Source organism: Podarcis erhardii (genome assembly GCF_964252035.2).
Source record: "Podarcis erhardii genome assembly, chromosome: 11".
NCBI classification, from domain to species: domain Eukaryota; kingdom Metazoa; phylum Chordata; class Lepidosauria; order Squamata; family Lacertidae; genus Podarcis; species Podarcis erhardii.
In genome coordinates this window covers 6,987,727-7,007,788 of record NC_138501.1, presented here as the reverse complement: position 1 = coordinate 7,007,788, position 20,062 = coordinate 6,987,727, and the positions used below count along the sequence as shown (strand labels likewise).

The 20,062-nt window shown below is 42.8% G+C and overlaps 1 protein-coding gene across 1 annotated transcript in view; it reads right to left on the bottom strand.

Annotated features, from left to right (window-relative positions):
• Positions 1–20,062, bottom strand: part of NTRK2 (neurotrophic receptor tyrosine kinase 2) — a 178,013-nt gene that overhangs the window by 52,448 nt on the left and 105,503 nt on the right. The window contains exon 14 of the mRNA XM_081880995.1: positions 2,855–3,043. Coding sequence (XP_081737121.1) covers positions 2,855–3,043 — 189 coding nt within the window. The remainder of the gene's footprint in view (positions 1–2,854; positions 3,044–20,062) is intronic.

Sequence of the window (20,062 nt, the reverse complement as noted above, 5' to 3'; positions counted from 1 at the left end):
CATTTATATTTACGCAGTTCTATTGCTTGAGCCATTTATATTTACCATATTAAGAGACCTTACTTCAGTGTGGTGGGCTCAGTTAAATTACCTTCAGGTATATTTTATCACTGTTTTTGTGTAATATTAATGGCCATTCCCTGGTGAGTCTATTTGTGAAACATTTCCACCACTTTCTTCCCCACGCCCCATTTCAATTTTGAAATATTAGCAGCCAAGGCATCAGTCAGCAGTAACAGTATCAACGAAAGGGCAAAAGGACGATAAGGGGATATTGTATCTCTCGCCAGAATTTGTAAAACAAACACAGGGCCCTCCAAATAGCTGTATGAGCTGCTTTCAATCTTATGGGGTCTTCAAGAGTGAGAGTGTAATCTTTAAAAAATTAAAACACTGCCACTCATCCTAACTCCTGCAGATTACTTCACTGCAATGCCATTCTAACAGTTAGAATTGGAAATTATAGGTCATTCCAAGGTGAAATGCTGCCCCTCACACAGCAAAGTTTTTGCACACAATGACCTCATATCAAAAATTGCCTTTTCATATTCAGAGCCTCCTTGTGAGTCTGTGACTTCAATTGCTACTCTTATCCATCTACAAGCAGGTAATGCAGGGAAACCAGGTAGACATTCTTGATCTTGTTCACCAGCCCATATAAAAATCTCAAGGAGATGGTTTAATCTGAAGGATAAACCCAAATGGACAGAGCCCAGCAATGTGTGCAGACTGGAAATGAAAAATCCACCATACATGAGATGGAGATTTACAGCGATATTTAAAAGAGAGATGAGTTAAAACACTCCAGGTATAAAATGAATGGGGGTAGGAGCGCTCTGCAGACTTGAAAATGAGAACAGCTATTCTGAATCATGTAATGTTTAAGGTTTCAAGTACTGGGACCAAATCTCAAATTCTCTGCTGGTTCAACAATCATTCATTCAAATTTTTGAAGCTAGAGGGTTGGGATGTAGAGTGGTACCTTGGTTCTTGAACGTAATCCATTTCGGAAGTCCATTCAACTTCCGAAACATTCAAAAACCAAGGCGCGGTTTCCACTTGGCTGCAGGAGCTTCCTGCACTCAAAACGAAAAAACATTTGAAAACTGGAACACTAACTTCTGGGTTTTCAGCATTCGCAAGCCAATTTTTTCATCAACTAAGCCGTTCGAGAACCAAGGTTCCACTGTATAGAACAAGCCTGCTCTTGACAGGCTAAGATTACCACAGAAGCCAAGAGGTCAACTTTGAGCTCTTCCTTACCAACACAGCCTGCTAGCTATTTTAAATTTTAAAAGTGTTTTTTTTAAGAGAATAGGCTGGCATCCTGAGTTTGTTGCCACTGCTGGGAGCACTGATAATAGGGGGGAGCAACTAATAATAGAATTAAAATGATTCTCATAACAGTAATCTACTGTTATGTAGAAGGAGCGTCTCTACCCCCATCGTTCTGCCCAGACACTGAGGTCCAGTGCCGAGGGCCTTCTGGTGGTTCCCTCAATGCGAGAAGCCAAGTTACAGGGAACCAGACAGAGGGCCTTCTCGGTAGTGGCACCCGCCCTGTGGAACACCCTCCCACCAGATGTCAAAGAGAAAAACAACTACCAGACTTTTAAGAGACATCTGAAGGCAGTCCTGTTTAGGGAAGCTTTTAATGTTTAATAAAAAAGGTAAAGATACCCCTGCCCGTATGGGCCAGTCGTGTCCAACTCTGGGGTTGCGCGCCCATCTCGCTTAAGAGGCCGGGGGCCAGCGCTGTCCGGAGAAACTTCCGGGTCATGTGGCCAGCTGACGAAGCTGCTCTGGCGAGCCTGCACCAGCACAGCACACGGAAACGCCGTTTACGTTCCTGCTATACAGCGGTACCTATTTATCTACTTGCACTTAAGGGTGCTTTCGAACTGCTAGGTGGGCAGGAGCTGGGACCGAACGACGGGAGCTCACCGGCTGCAGGGATTCGAACCGCCGACCATACGATCGGCAAGTCCTAGGCGCTGAGGTTTTACCCACAGCGCCACCCACATCCCATGTGTTTAATAGACCATTGTATTTTGATATTTTGTTGGAAGCTGCCCAGAGTGGCTGGGGAAACCCAGCCAGATGGGCGGGGTATAAATAATAAGTTGTTGTTGTTGTGATACAATCTACAGCCTCATTCTGCTTATTATATATTGCTCCAATAATCAACAGAAAGGGTATTAGTGTATTTGCCTTGGCCACTGTGGCACAATGGTTAGAGTGTTGCACTATGGACTGGGAGACCAGGGTTCAAATCCCCACTCAGCCATGAAGCTCACTATGTCACCATCTCTTAGCCTAATCTACCTCGTAGGGTTCTTGTGGGGATGAACTGGGAAGGAAGAGAATCAGGTATACCACCTTAGATTCCTTGGAAGGTGAAGGTGGTATATACATGTAATAAATAAAATAATAAAAACATACAGGAGAAACCATTAATTTAATCCAAACATCTCTAAACTTACCTGAAAACGAAACAAAACATTTGCATTACAACTTGACCTTTGGCATTTTGCAGGTTTAGCTTATGCCTCCTTGACATGTATTTAAAATTGTACCAGATTTTGATCTTCAGAGCCTGGCGGATTCAAATGCTTGTGGAAATCCACCTGTTCCCATTTCTCCCACCTCGAAAGCTCATTTAGGCTGCAGTCCTACTTGCACCATGAGAGAAAGCCCAACTGAACACAGAATCTAAACGAAATTAGATTATACACCATAATCAAAATGAAAAAGTTTAGGACTGCATTGTTAATTTGCTCTTTGGTTCTCATACACAGTTCAGGAGAGGAAAAACTAGCGACTGAAAGACATATAAACAAACACCTGTACTTACACGTGTCGGGCTTGAGTTGACTATTTGTGATCCCAAAATACTGAGGGTTTTCAATTACGGGAATCTTTGTCATTCCAATAATTACTGCATCTGGTCCGCCCTCAGAAGAAGATGGAGTGTTACTTCCATTAGAGATGTGATGAAGAGGACTCGCTGAATCGTCGTCATTGCTGATAACTGAAGAAGGACCTAAAGTTAGAAACAAAGATGCCCCTGTAACTCGACATAGTTTTCCCCTCCCTCTATCATTGCTCTGCCTTCACTATCTTGCTTAGAACCAAGCATACTGTAAGGTTTTGCGCAGAGGATGGGGGAAATAGCTTTAGACCAGGACACCCAGAGGCCTAGTCCCTTAACTTCTGCACCTCCAAGGCAGCAGACCTACCAAAGGTTGAGTTGTGGGGCCTGTTTGCCTAGCATTGACCAGGCTGCTTGCCTCCGACCTCAACAGCTGCCGCTTCTGGAAGTTGACCTTTTGCCCATCACTTTGGCTCTGATCCTGTTACCACTTTGGAAGCTGATCCACAGCAAACCGTGGCAATTACGTATAGACAGTGCTGACTTTTAGAAGGTTCCGAAGACGGTTTCTCCTGCTGTTTTGCTCCAATTAAAACTCTCATTCTTTTCCATTTGGATGGCATTTTGTACTTTTCAATAAATAAAGTGCCCACTCATACAGCACATTAAACTTAGCTATATATGAGGAGCATATAAAAGCAACAAATAAATGAATAATAAAACACAGCAAATGTATAGATGACGACTCATGTCCTAAGCAGGTCTCCTTGTAAGATACTGGTGACTATGTAAGCCATGGAATGTGGATGCAATGGAATGGATGGAGAAAAGCAGCTCATCAGCAGCTCAAATGCACCTTCTCCCAGAATGCCTTGCATGGTGAGGGAGGCGACAGCGCTAATTTGAGCTGCCTTATACCGAGTCTGGCTATCTCGGTTTCTGAGCACAATTCAAAGTGTTGGTGCTGACCTTTAAAGCCCTAAACGGCCTCGGTCCTGTATACCTGAAGGAGCGTCTCCACCCCCATTGTTCTGCCCGGACGCTGAGGTCCAGCACTGAGGGCCTTCTGGCGGTTCCCTCATTGCGAGAAGTGAGGCTACAGGGAACCAGGCAGAGGGCCTTCTCGGTGGTGGCACCTGCCTTGTGGAACGCCCTCCCATCAGATGTCAGAGAGATAAACAACTACCTGACATTCAGAAGACATCTTAAGGCAGCCCTGTTCAGGGAAGTTTTTAATATGTAACACTGTACTGTTTTTAACACTTGATTGGGAGCTGCCCAGAGTGGCTGGGGAAACTCAGCCAGATGGCCAAAGTTTAAATAATAAGTTGTTGTTGTTGTTGTTGTTGTTGTTATTATATCTCGCTCAGCACCGTGTACTCTGGGAATGGGGAGCCTCAGGCCCTCAGGACAAATGCAACCACTGAGGTCACCCTCTCACTGGTCATCCCTCCTTCCCAGGCCATGACCACACATCCCTTTACTAGTTCCCCCTTTTGCTCATGTTGTATTGTAAAATCACCGTCCAATGCAAAGTACTCTAGAGGCTTTTCATAAATCAGAATTCATAAATCAGAAAGTTAATTCAATCCACTGACCATCTTGAATTCAGTTATATATGACACGGTGGTTCCTACTCCCTTAACTTCACTTTACCTGAAAAGCAATGACTTGCACCACAGTTACTATGGCTGCTTGCCACTACACCAGGGGTGTAGTGGGAAATCTTGAAGCTGGAGCGTAGTGTAGCGAGAGTAAACGCCACTGAACTCCTCCTCTTACTTTGGACCCCAGCTTAGAAAATACTTCAGGCTTCAACAAAAGTTCTTCATCCAGCTAAAACGCAACCTTTAGCACTTAGTTAGAAATGCAAACAAGCTTGCAAACAAGTGTTAACGTATCACCTGCTGTTGTGAACCAGGAAACCCATCAAATAACAGGAAAGAAGTCTCCAGCCTCTGCTTGATGGTGTTCCTCATCTTCTGACTTCCTCTATGCTACTCTGTTACAAACAAACTTGTAAATTTCATGATAGTCACTTCAGCAGATGACTTGGAACTGAAATTTGATTCTACTTATGGCCAAATATGTCTCCTTTCTGCTTCAGCGAAGACAACTGGAGTAGCATTTTGTTTTCTTTGCAATTGCTTGTTTCTATGGGTACCTTGCACGAAATGTTGAGTTCCTTTTACTTGTTACTTTCCATCATATTAAAAGCTGAAGGGCTCCTCTGCAGAGCAACTCCCTGGCCCCACCTGGCTCTTCCAGAATGGGATTAGCTCTTAAAGGACTAGGGCATACAATAGAACAGGCATAGGCAAACTCGGCCCTCCAGATATTTTAAGACTACAGTTCCCATCATCCCTGACCACTGGTTCTGTAAACTAGGTATGATGGGAGTTGTAGTCCCACAACATCTGAAGGGCTGAGTTTGCCTATGCCTGCTCTAGAAGAGCCCCCAAGCTCTCAGGGGAGTGCTGCACCACTGAGAACAGGCCATCTACCTAACTCCAGGACCTGGAAACCACCCATCAACAATGCCTCCATCTCGCCAGGATTCATTCCCAGCCTCTTGACCCTCATCCAATTCCAGTTATTACTGATTCCAGGCCTCCTGAAAGGAGAGACAGAGTTGGGTGCCATCTGCATATTGATGACTCCCCAAACCCCTGGATGATAGTTCTGACCATCTTCATATAGATGTTAAAAAGCATGTGTCCTGCACAAATGCCAAGGAACTGAGCAGAAGACGCCCAATGCTACTGTCCAGGATCAGTTCTGCAGCTACAAGAGGAGGTCCTGTAATATGGTGTCAGTACAGGAGGATACAATAGTTAATGGTATCTGGAGGCTCAGGGGACTTCAGTGGCTAGAAGTGTCTCTTACCAACTGCAGCTCATTTGACAGGGAAGGCCATTCCTGGCCCAGGAAAGCCTTACCACAGCAGTCCATGTGTTGCTTGCTTCAAGACTGTATTACTGCAATGCACTTTGTGTGGGGCTTTCCTCACACTTGAACCAGAAACTATAGTTAGTGCAGAATGCTGGAGCACAATTGCTGACAGGTGAGGCCCCGTGCTCAAGAGATCTGAAATGTTGCCGATTTGCTGCTGGGCCAAGTTACTATTAGCATATAAAGCCCTTAACAACTTGGACCAATTCACTGTACTCTTTTAAGCACTTGCTAATAACATTCTGGTTTAGACAAGCCCACCCAGATGCTAAGAAAGCTGAGGTAATCTTGATCTGTTTTTAACTTGTTTTCTGTTCTTTCCTTTTTCTTCTTATTTACTTTAATTGACTATAATAATCTCAAAATCAGGAAAAAAGAAAGTTGAGGTAATCTTGATCTGTTTTAAAGTAGAGTTATCATTATTCTTTAATTATTCTTTATTAAATTTATATACCGCCCTACACCCGCAGGGTTGTGATTTTTTCTTGATTTTACTGTCTTATCTTTTGTAAACTGCCTTGAGGTTTGTTTGTTTTTACAATCAAATGATGTATACATTTTATTAAAGGATATCAAAAGCACAACGGGATCAAGAACCAACAGAGTTGCACTCCCTCTTGTCGCTTACCTGGTAAAGGTTATCAGTCAGGGTGACCAAGGTAATTTCAGTGCCATCCATGATGCCAGAGTGAAATGGGTAGCTTCATCCAAGCAAGCCTGAAACTGTTCAGCTGCCATCTCTCAATCCTCTTGCCCTGGACATTTGGAAGTGGATCATAGCTATCTAGAATTTCAGAGTCCAGGGAGGGACTCTTGAGAAAGGCATCACTGCTGCACCATTTTTTTGGAAGAGAAGTATCAACCCACCCCCATCTCAACCACTTCATATGGTCAAACCTTCCTGGCTAATATTTATTAGCCATGATAGGCAAGGGTCAACAGAACACACAGCACATGAGGCAGTATCCAGTGTTAGTTATATTTTATATTCAAAGACGAAAAACCCGCTAGACGAAAGGGTTTTCCGTTTTGGAGGCGATTCGCAAAACGAATTTCCCTATGGGCTTGCTTCGCAAGACGAAATGTCTTGCGAGTTTTTCCGACTTTTCCCCCCTTTCCTCCCCTTTTTCTAAGCCGCTAAGCCGCTTATCTGCTAAGCTGATAAGCTGCTAAAAGCCGCTAAAAGCCGCTAAAAGCCGTTAAGCCGCTAATAGCGCTAATCTGCTAAGCCATCAATGGGCTTGCTTCGCAAGACGAAAAAACCGCTAGATGAAGAGAATCGCGGAACGGATTCTTTTCATCTTGTGAGGCACCACTGTAATGGACATGATTCACTTAGACCCAGAGTTCAACCAATGACATGGCTGGAACTAACTTAGTTGAATGTAACTTGTGATAATCCAGACCCCTGCCAGTATCCTGTCCATATCCTCAGGCCACAACAAGTGAAACTGATCCCACAAACCAATATTAGATGGTGCTCTGAAAACCTTCACCTGACCTACATTAATGCCACACAAACAGCCACAATGGAAAACAATGAAACAAAAAGCATCATATTTTAATATCCTAAAAGAAGATAATAAAATACTCCAGACAAAACTGTGGCAATGAATGAGCTTAGTGCAAGTGTTCTGATTTCGCAATGCCTACTTCCCTCCCCCCCCTTTTGTCCTCTATTTGTTATGTAATTAACAGATGGCAAATCTCTGTGTGTCAGGAGACAGCTAAATTTACACCTCTTTAAATACCTTGTTTGTCAGCTCCCTTGATAAATGTGAGTAAACTGGCGTACAAACTGTTTTAATGCTTGCTTATCTGACAGACTAGCTATTAGATGAAAAGCTGCGTCCCATTTCCTTAATGCACTGCCAAATTTACACCACAGTCAAAGGCTATGCTATAGAGCCAACACTTAATTGAACAACCAAATGTATGCGTGAGGTTTCAAGAATGCAAAACAATTTTCAGAAGGGAATTTAAAAACACTCACTTCAAATTGGAAGTAGCTTTCACTGTTCCATCAACTCTGCCATACGCACAGTGTGTGAACTTTGAGGCAAAGGGTAATTTCCCACCCAAATGCCGAAATTCTGCTGCATCTGGTTCAAATGGGGTCAGCTAATTACTTGTCAGAAGCAGAAGGAACCTTTTGATAACACCTATTATTGATGTTGTTTTCACAAATCCAGCTTTGGCTTACAACCAAAAGTTGGAAAAGTACATTTAAAAAAAATATGGCTAGAAATGCAGGTCACTAATTGCTAATAGTAACCACATATGGAGTTCCGCTTGATGTTGCCAGCTGAATTCATGTTAAGATTATTATTTTTCTAATTTTTTAAAGTCGGAAACTAAAAACAGATAAGAAACAGCAATCTGCCTAGGAGAGAGAGAACATAGGAGAAATACTTCCTGCTCTAGCTTTCAGTCTTTCCTCCTTATATCTGATGTACATTCTGAGGTGCATGAAGTTGTACGTGAATCATTTCCAATACAGAGTCTAGCCTGGAGATTTGGAAAAGCATCGTATTTCTCCATGTATAAGACTAGGTTCCTCTAAATACAGTGGTGCCTCGCAAGACGAAAATAATTTGTTCCGCGAGTCTCTTCGTCTAGCGGTCTTTTCGTCTTGCGAAGCATGGCCATTAGCGGATTAGCGGATTAGCGCTATTAGCAGCTTAGCGGCTTAGCGGCCATTAGCGGTTTAGCAGCTTAGGAAAAGGGGGGGAAAGGGGGGGAAACTCGCGAGACGTTTTCGTCTTGCGAAGCAAGCCCATAGGGAAATTTGTCTTGCGAAGCACCTCAAAAGCAGAAAACTCTTTCGTCTAGCGAGTTTTTTATCTTGCGAGGCATTCGTCTTACGGGGCACCACTGTAATGTCAAAAATTAGGGGGCGTCTTATACACTGATACATCTCCCCCCATTTTCTTAAATCTGAGTCCCCCAAAATGTCTTATACGTGGGGGCATCTTATAGACATAAAAATATGGTAGTTATCCATGTTTCTTATGTAGGTTTCTCCCCCCCCCCTCAAAAAATGCATAGATTGTGACTGGCCCTTCTGGGGTGTGTCAACGTTCTGGTGGAGGAAACTTTTCCTGCTGCACACACCATGGAAGTGCCAGAAGCCACCACACCATCCTCTGCCCCCACCCAAGTGCCTCACTCCCCCACATAATGTCCACTGGCTTACATTTCCACAGAGAACTCTCGCTCCAGGAAGCCATCTGTAGTGTCATGCAATAATAGCAGAGTACTTTACTTGCCCACTCAAAAAATCTGAAAGTCCATGCCTCCCAGTTGCTATTGCACCCAATAAATCTGATATCAGAGACCCAGCCTGACTGAATTCCATTGCTGTTACCGCTCCCACCTCTTGCCCAACAAATGCTGGGGCAACTTAAGAAGCTAGACTGTGAAGGCTGCATCAATGTCTCTGAAATATTAAAGCAATAAAAGACTTCATTCTTTGCCAAAATGAGTAATATGTTGGGCAGTGGTTGTTTTCATATTTATAGCTTTACTTATTGTTTGGAGTTAAGTAGGTCTTATAGAAGCTGGGTCTACTTCAGAGTTAGCCAACATGCTGCCTTCCAGATTTTGTAGATTCCAGTGCTGGAGACAGCAGGCCTGTGTGCGCCAATTGGGGGGGGATCGCAAGTAGCAAGAGTGCTCTGGCACTCAGGTCCCGTTCACTGGCTTCCCACTGGCACCTGGGTGGCCACTATGAGAACAGGATAATGGGCCTTTGGTCTGATCCAGCAGGTCTCTTATGTAATCCTCATTGGTCCCAGCCAATGGGGCGATTGGTCAGGGATGATAGAAGTTGCAGTCTGCCATCTGGAGAAAATCCTATTGCTTACACATGTTCTACTTCTGATTCTGGAAATGGCAAGCAACACATCCTAAGTACTTATCGTCTTCTCTAGTTCTTTCTACCCTATCCCATAAATTCCTGTGTGCCTCCCATATTCACTTTTCTCTCAACACCCTTGCAACAGGAAGGGTGAGAACAAAAACAAAGAATGGAAGGCAGAGAACAAAAACAAAGAATGATATGGTAGTCTTTAAAGCTGGAAGTTACTTTTTAGGTGGTAAGTCAGTAGGATATTTTTTAGATAGCATTGCCTAGTAGTTGGAGGGCATGAAGCCCTCAGAAGTAAAGTTTTATCTCCAGGGGAAGTCACTGGATTGCAGCTCTGAGGTAAATCACTGCGCCAGTCAATAGGTAAAGGTAAAGGTACCCCTGACCATTGGGTCCAGTCGTGGACGACTCGGGTTGCACGCTCATCTCACTCTATAGGCCGAGTGTCTCAGTCTCAGTCAGTTTTATTGCACATAGCCAAAGGCTGCCGCAATGTACACAGAATTATTTGACAATTAGTACCTATAGGCCGAGTGAGCCGGCATTTGTCTGCAGACAGCTTCTGAGTCATGTGGCCAGCATGACTAAGCCACTTCTGGTGAACCAGAGCAGCGCACGGAAACGCCGCTTACCTTCCCACCGCAGCGGTACCTATTTATCTGCTTGCACTGGTGTGCTTTCGGCCTGCTAGGTTGTCAGGAACAGGGACCGAGCAACAGGAGCTCACCCCATTGCGGGGATTCGAACCGCCGACCTTCTGATCGGCAAGCCTTAGGCTCTGTGGTTTAGAACACAGCACCACCCACGTCCCTAAATCAGGTGGAAATACACAAATTAGAGGAGTGGCATTTCAAATGTGAAATGTGCCTGTCTGCATCATTCTTCCTTATCCTCCTTAAAACACATACATCCTCTTTTGAGAGTGGAGAGTATAAATCAGTGAATTTTAAAGAATTGTACAGGGACACACAGACAGCACTCGGGTGTGTCTCTTGCTTGTGTTTGGTAGTTGGGCCATCTTGGCTGTGGGTCCTAGAAGACCTGCTCCCTGCCCTGCAGGCCTTTCCCACTTGGGCTGGGACGGTGGGACCCTGACTGATTCCAGCTACAGAAGCCGAGGCTGCTGAACAGACCCTTTAGCTGAGGCATTCTTTAGGGGGGTTGTTGGGTGGGTGGGGATTATTGTTGATGTTGTTAATTTTTTGCATTTTTATTTTGGAAATTATGATTTATGTGGAAATTGTTCAATTTGGTTGTATATGCTTTGATGTTTTGTTTATTGTTTATGACTACTTTTGTTTGTAGTTATGTATTTTTCTCAAGCGGCCTTGAGCATTGTTTTAACTTTGGAAAGATGGCATACAAATAAAATGATGGATTGATTGGCACAGTGGTGCAACTAGGTAATTTTAGAGAGGGGGGCTTTATGGTCTTATGCCCCACACCCTTCAACACCTTTAGTTCAGAGCTTTCCAAACTGTGTCTCCTGGTATGTCCCACAGAGGACCCTAAGGTCCATGCATAATAATAGCTTAAAGGTCCTGGGCCCTAAGGAAGCCAGACTATCCTCCACCAGGGCCAGGGCTTTTTCAGTGATGGCTTCAACCTGGTGGAATGCTGTCCCACGAGACTAGGGCCCTGCAGGACTTGATCTCCTTCCGCAGGGCCTGTAAGACAGAACCATTCCACCTAATTCAATCAGAATTAGGCTGATCCTCTATTCCCTTTTCCCTTTCCTCTTCTATGAAGAAACCCTTTCTGGGTCCCCAAATTTAAATTCTTATTCACACACCTCCTTGCTGACCCTGGGAGGCCCAACTTGGCCAGTTAGCACTAGTAATCATTCGATGTCTACTGTCAGGGTCCCCCCCCCCAAAAAAGACCCCTGCATTTTAGAATTTTAATGATATTGATGCTGCATTTTATGTTGTATTCTATGCTGTTTTATGCTGTTTTTAAGTCGCATTTTAATCAATGTTTTATATTTGCTGTTAGCCTCACTGAGCCCGATTTTCAAACTGGGAAGGCTGAGGTATAAATAAAAAATTATTATTATTATTATTATTATTATTATTATTATTATTATTAAATTATTAACACATTGGTGTGTTGGCTGCAGTGTGCAGCTGTGTCGTGCGAATGCTATCCACACTCCTGGAAAGGGGTTAGTTTAACCTCCGGTTTGCTAGCAAAACCGAACTACCGCGTCACGAAATGACGCTTGTCTAAAAAGTGTGTCACCAATGTGAAAAGTTTGGATATGGTAAGATGACCCTGCAGCATTGAGGGCTCTTCTACTCATTCAGCTAAGTGGATCTGTAACAGTGAACCATCCAGACTTTCCTAACAGACTGATCCTGTGCATGTTTACTCAGAAGCAACTCCCACTTAGTTCAGTTGGACTTCCTCTAAAATAAATGTGAACGAGATTAGATTATTAACTCGTAGCCTCATTATACATAACAAGTCCCATGTGAATGAGGATCAGAGAAGCCCTCTCTACATGTTATGCACATAGAGGACCCTGGCGGGCAGTAGCTACTCATGTGTAGAGGTTCCTCTTCAGAGATCTCTCTGCAAATAGAGGAGGCAGGCCAAGCTGTGCTAAGCAACCTCCCCTCCACTATGCATGAGTGCTCTCCAGACCAGTAAAGCATGAAGTCTTGAAATAATCAGCGCATGATTTTTAGCAAATGACGTTTTCTGTCCTGGAGAGACAATAGTTCATTTATACAACTGCAGATTAATGTTCTGCTGTTAAGAATGAGTTAAAGTAATACATCTTCCTTATAGTCCAATGCCGTGCAAAGAGGGAAATGATGGATCTTTGGCCTCTTATATTACAAAGAGCGACAGTTTCATGTCTACATAATGTTTAATTGAAAATCTATGAAAATCCATTCCTCATTTTTAACCCCTGAGAAATTAATGCAAGATCAAATCTTGAAAACTCCTTGGTTCATGCTGAGACAAAACTATCAGTGGGAGTTTTGCCAGAGTAGGTATTAAGGACTTGCATGACTTGGCCCACAGTACCAGAGAAATATGAGCTATTAGCTCAATTCATCTATGTCTAAAGTACATTGCTCAAGCCCTAACATTCTGCTAGAGCCTGGCTTTGCCAGACTGTTTGGCACAACCACCAGGGCTTAGCAGCTGTTACAGATTTGTGAGGACGGCAGGACTGAGTTCTTTCTAACAGTTCTAAGGAACAAATGAAATGCCTTCTGGTCAACGTGCCCACAGTATTTGCCTCCTCACAAACCCAAAAGACAAATTGTAACATAAACCAAAGAAAAGATTTATAGTACACAACTTAAAAGATGGATCACCCCTCCAAATGAATTTTATGAAGACAGTACAAAACAGCACTGAATGCAACAGCACTCTCCCCATCCTTTCAGCTCAGCAGGTTAGGAATTGAGGAGACCTGCAGCATTTGTTAAAGCACAATTCTATGCATGTCTACCCAGCAGAAAGTTCCATTAACCTTATTACGTAATATTTGTCAACATAAACTACTTCCTAGATGGGGTGTGGGGGAAGAAGAGTCATGGAGGCTGCACTGAATTTTGGAGAGGGGATAGGATACAAACAAATAAAATGGATGAAGTTCCTGAAACAGAAAAGTCCCTTTGGCTTAGGAGTGAAATAAAATTAGCTGAGGTTTCAGCCTCATACTCATTTGCATAGGCAAGCCCCACTGAACTCAATGGGAGTATGTAGCTATAGGATTGTGCTGTTCAGGTTTTTAGATCCTAGCTAGGTATTAAAAGCCAAAGTCTATAAAATGTCTCAAATTCAGAAAGTCTTTTAATATTGCATTCTGTAGTACTTAAAAAAACAACACTGGAGCATGAACCTTCTTCAGAGGTCAGGACAGGGAAAACTTTCTATTATCATGGTGAATGTGTAGCTTTATCTCTCCACTTATAAATAATGAAAAGCTGGCATCCACTTTGACATTAAAAAACCCTCTAAGTGACCTTTTCTACAGAAAGTTGCTGTTGCAGTAATAGAATTATTATTATAGGAGTATTGTTAATCACTTTTTTTTGCAAACAGACTCAGGTTGCATTAACACAAGCAACAAATGCCTTCAGTAATGCACACAAACAGCAAAGTGTATTTCGTTTGAATAAAATACATAAGAGGGCTTGTTGAGCAGGTACATTTGAGAAATGCTCTAGGAATCCACAAAAGAATGGCTGTGGATTTATATATATTGTATTTATATTTGTGTTAGGTTAGAGCAACAGACGGTTAAAAATCTGCATTTTCTTCTGGGGCTTTAAATATATGGTATATATTGTGAAAACAAGGTAATGGAAAAAGTATTTTGCACATGGCTGATCATGGATAACTACATTTTCTTTGAAATATTACGTGAATATCGTGTTTAGGCTAGAGAAGAAACAGAAACCACTGCTCAGTCATCAGTCCATTACTTTTGCAATCCAGGCCAATGCCTTCCACACTATTTGCTCCTATACATGTGTGTGTGTGTCCATCATATCATAAAATCTCAGGGCGGTGAACGCTATTAAAACCAATAATTAAAGCGATTGGCTATTTAAACTGCTGCAAAGACAAAAATCTTCAAGAGATACCTTGAAGTGACTGGCACATGGAGGAGCCCCTACCAAGGCCCATACCCTGGCCCTAAGTGCTCTGTCGATAAAATCCTGGCTCTATTTTTTCCTCACTGCTGCCTCCTCATTGGCCCAGAGGAGGGTGAGGAATGACAGCAGCCACTGCTTGCTTCCTCACAAGCAGCTAGAACAATAGTAATGACAAAGATGAAGGCAGATGGCCCAGCATATGACCCAAAGCTCCTAAACTCCGTAGCTAACCCTGGGATGTACGAGACCCAGCTCTCTGTTCCCGTCAAACTCTTGACACTTGTGAACATTTCTTCTGGCATTTAAAGATATAAAGTGGAACTGACTTCATTAAGCAGAAGTTAGAAAGATGTGGCCATTTAAAAGGAATGAAAGAATGTTTAACACAGAATGGGGGAGATACATGGATTTAAAAAAAAAAAAATTGTAAACAATTATACACACTAGCTAGCTAGCAGGATTAATTTAAAACCGAGCAGTTAAAAGGTGACTTTGGAAGAAATATAGAGAGTAACAAATAAAAGGAGTTAAGGGGGAGATGCGGTTTTGAAAATGTTTTTACAAAAAACCAAGGAAGGGGAGGAGGGAAGTCAAAACAAGTATGTATGTAATTGATGATGATTACTGTTAAATTGAACACTGAAAAATAATATGTATAAAAATAAAATAAAAGGAATGGAAGTGGGTGATCTAGAATGTCAGGACATTATGAGAAGTTGTCATAATCCAAAACTCTGTATGTGCAAATGGAATAAAAGCTCCTATACCCATTCACTTACATGAAGACTATAGTTTCAGATTCCCATCCCTTTGTGTATTGAAATAAAATTGGGAATACATTATGGAAAAATGAACTCATATGTGCATCAGAGCCAGTGTACTCTCACAAGGGATCGTTGGATCTGGATTAGAGCAGGCATAGGCCAACACAGCCCTCCAGATGTTTTGGGACTACAACTCCCATCATCCCTAGCTAACAGGACCAGTGGTCACGGATGATGGGAATTGTAGTCCCAAAACATCTGAAGGGCCGAGTTTGCCTATGCCTGGATTAGAGTATATAAAAGTGCTCTTACTAGAAGGAGTGTTTTGCCCAGAAGGGCAAGGAAGAGCCAGTCTGGAAAATTGTAGAAACATTTTGCTCAAAGTATTAATCAAATACATTGCTGCTATACCCAAGGTTGCAGGGTGAGCCCAGGAATATTCTGCCACTATGGAATTATCATAAATGAACATAGGAGCATGGACATGGGCCTAACCATGGTGAAGAAACCCTGACATGGAAGCTTGTGATTCTTAAATTGGCCTAATTTCTTTTGGATGGTGAGACAGTCTAGCAATGTGTTTCCAATAACAGCACATTCCACACAAGAACATTCCACACACAAAAGTGATCTGCATATTAAATATACAGTCATACCTCGAGTTGAATGTGCGTCAGGTTAAGCGCGTTCGAGTTGCGCTCCGCGGCAACCCGGAAGTAACGGAGCGTGTTACTTCCGGGTTTCGCTGCTCGTGCATGCGCAGATGCTCAATATGACGTCACGCGCATGCGCAGAAGCGGCGAAACGTGACCCGCGCACGTGCAGATGCGCCGTCGCGTCTTGCGTTCCGTTCGGGATGCGAACGGGGCTCCGGAATGGATCCCATTCGCACCCTGAGGTACCACTGTACCATGCAACACCATCAGCTATCATGTCTGTTTCAAGAAAAAATAGTTGTCCCCTATGGCCAAATTACGCTGATTGTTAAGATGCTGAGGATACTTCTGTCTTGCCAGAAGAAGAAAAAAGACTGCACATTTTGCAAACAGCTTAGATTGTAAAAATCTGCATCTGCCAAGTTAGCAGAACTAGAATATTCAAAACCATGGGAAAAACATGACATGACTGTACAAATAGCAAGAAAGGGCAATGTTGAGGCATAATTGCTTTAACACTCATAGGATTGTTTTCTCTTCCCTTCAGAAAAAAGCAGATACGACTGCCCATAATAACCCACTTGCATTCACATCAACCAAAAATGTTTCAGAGTTTTTCCATTCCATTTCCCTGCTAAAAGAAAACAGCTTGTTTACACAGTGTGCCTATGCAGAATCTATTCTAGTTCTGTGAGAATATATATATATTTTATGTGCAAAAATCTGAAAAACTGACCCAGTTATCTCAGTGTGGTTCTCCTAGTGACCTTCTCATGAAAGAATGAGCATGAAAGCAAGGAGTTGGGGCTGTAAACTGACAAAGCGTACCATGGGCATAGCCGGGGGGGGCAGCTGCCCCCCATCAATCAAAATCAATACAAATCTGAGGTTCTGCCTCCCCCTAACAAAAGCCTTAGAAAAATACTGTCTACGCCCATGAAACGTACAGGCCTCATCTAAAGGAATACCTTGAGGCATATTTAAATAAGGTGACTTGCCAGATATGGTGGGAAGTTCTAGAGCAGCGGTTCTCAACCTGTGGGTCCCCAGATGTTGTTGGACTACAACTCCCATCATCCCTGAGCTCTGGCCTTGCTAGCTAGGGGTGATGGGAGTTGAAGTTCAACAACATCTGGGGACCCACAGGTTGAGAAAGGCTGTTCTAGAGAGTCCAGCTGTTCCATTGTCTTGGCAAGGGCACTCAGGCAAAATTGGGGTTGATCGATTCCTTAGGCATGTCAGGGCGAAACAACATTGTGCTATGGCTATGCAGTTGTGCAGGTGCTGTTGTTTTGCACAAACTGCCAGTGTAGGACCTGCAATGTAGTGTTGTGTGTTGTGTGTTGGGGTTAACCCTTTGCTCCCTGCTAGGATCCTCCACTTAGATTGGAGGCACACAGATTAGCCACCCATGGGCTGGAGCAAGCAGAAGAAGAAGAATGCCTTCCACTATCTCAGGCACCATTAAAGTGGAAACACCACCAGATTGATGAGTCCTGTACACATCTCTGGTCCCTGTCATTTCCCCAGTTGAAATGACCTCTTTTGTCAGAACTGGGACACGTTCCACACATATCCTGATTAAGAGAAGGGTCCTAAAAGGCAATAAACCTCAAAAAGTGAAACTGAATAGCATAGCATAACAAACAAACAAACAAACAAACAAACAAACAAACAAACTTACCTATGAAGCCCGTTCTATGACACGAAACACCAATGGGCACCCATATGCCAACAGAAGATTTTCCTGGCACCAGCAGGGTCTTCCCCTTTCCCTGGTGAAATTAGGCTTGAAAGCAGCCTTCTATTGTAGCAATAGGCAGCTTTTTTTTCAAGCCTAACTGCGGTGCAAGGGGTGACTTTTGGGGGAGAATTAACTGCTGCATGGTGATGTATGAGTGGTTGCAGCACTTATGTGGGGTTCCAGATTCTGCCCACAAGCCCCCAAAGACTGGTGACCCCTGATCTACAGTATTAAAAGGTAAAAAAGGTAAAGGACCGCTGGACGGTTAAGTCCAGTCAAAGGCGACTATGGGGTTGAGGTGCTCATCTCGCTTTCAGGCCAAGGGAACCAGCCTTTGTCCACAGACAGCTTTCCGGGTCATGTGGCCAACAAGGCTAAACCGCTTCTGGTGCAACAGGACAGCGTGACAGAAACCAGAGTGCATGGAAATACCGTTTGCCTTCCTGTCATAGCAGTGCCTATTTATCTACTTGCACAGGTGTGCTTTCGAACTGCTAGGTTGGCAGAAGCTGGAACAGAGCAACAGGAGCTCACTCCGTTGCGGGGATTCAAACGGCTGACCTTCCAATCCGCAAGCCGAGGAGGCTCAGTGGTTTAGACCACAGTGCCACAGCAGTCCAAGTAAACAGCGTTTCTGTGTGCTCTGGTTTCTGTCACGGTGTTCCATTGTGCCAGAAGCGGTTTAGTCATGCTGGCCACATGACCCAGAAAACTGTCTGTGGACAAATGCTGGCTCCCTCAGCCTTACAATGAGATGAGCGCCGCAACCCCATAGTCACCTTTGACTGGACTTAACCGTCCAGGGGTCCTTTACTTTTTATCTTTACTAACTGGGAAATCACATTTGTTCCCCTTCTATTAAAGTTGTTTTAAGAAACTGGCATAGTTCCAACCGTCATGGTTTCTTACCTGTAAGATGTTTCTTATCAGTTCATTTTGACATTGCAGTGTTTAAAACAAAAGTGAGAGAGACATTGCTAAGATGCTTGATCCAGGAATGCAAGTAACTATGACAATTTACTCCTTCCTCAGTCGTTCTGCCTATTCATGTAGCGACCTCATCCTTTTTCTTATCCCCTCTCTATCTGCACATTCCCTTCGTCCGCCCCCCCCCCAGTTCTAAACCTAAAAAGTATCCCACCCCCCCATTCTACCATAATGCAAATCAGAAAATGCTTTGGAGACTCAGTTTAGTAAGGGATTCCCAATTATCATCAAAATGCTAAATAATTGTGGGATGCTGGATTAACCACATATATTTGCCTCAGCAAAATATTACATTTCTCTTACTTTCAATTTGGAAATGGAGTGATTTTTACTTGTCTGAACACACCCCATACTCTAAATTTCAAATAAATTTATGAGAAAAACTTTACCAGCTACATATTTTAGAAAAGCACCAGACTATAAACATACACAAATATCTACAAATTTAAGAGAAACAAAATAAAAAAATAGAAATCAAAACATAAGAATGATACATCACTGGATTCCATTTCTGGTTAGACTTTCACTGATGAAGGACTAGGTGGATGCTACATACATTTACAAAAAATGCAAGACACAATGGTAATGAATTATAAAACTTTATTGGCCTGTTTAAAAGAAGTTTAGAAATTTCAGCAAGTACAGTCTGTCCATATTGTCAAGATCGTGCTTTGAAATAAAATCAGTGATTGTCAATTATTTACAATATATATATATATATATATATATATATATATATATATATATATATATATTCCTTTTAAGATGAATTGCAGGCAGAGTATCTAAAGTTTCACATTGTTTATGGATTACAGCAAATGATGGGAATTTTCCTCTTACTCAAATGGAACTACAATCTGTATCTAGTACTGTTCCAGTGAGGTTCCACTGCCACAATAGGACTTCTGTTTCCTTCCTCCAACCCCCCCCCAAAAAAACCCACCCTGCTCCAGAGGGTCTTCCAATCCTCTAGACCTAATTTTGAGGGTCCATGGGGGAATGACAGGAGAGAAAAAGGAAGTTCTGTTGTGCACACAGAAGTCCCTTGCAACAGCCGGGCTGCAGCACTGGATACAATCCTATGGGCCAAAAGAAATGGTGCCCTCTAATAGCAGCTATATTAAAGCTTTGATATGATTTAATTAAATTGTAAACAGCCTGATTATGCATATGTCAGGAATTATGGGTGTTTGGATTTGATTTAAACTCAAATCAATTAAATGCTACAGATAGGTAGCCGTGTTGGTCTGCCATAGTCAAAACAAAATTAAAAAATTCCTTCCAGTAGCACCTTAAAGACCAACTAAGTTAGTTCTAGGTATGAGCTTTTGTGTGCATGCACACTTCTTCAGATACCTTCAGATACCTGAAGAAGTGTGCATGCACACGAAAGCTCATACCTAGAACTAACTTAGTTGGTCTTTAAGGTGCTACTGGAAGGAATTTTTTAATTTTGTTTTCAATTAAATGCTGAATAAGTCAGCATCAGCTTGTTCCGGCTAGGAGAATAAATCCTGCTATTCTTCCTCTGTAAGGCACAGTACTGTATGAATGGGCTAGCAGAGTATTGTACACATTAAACCATAGCTAAAAATCA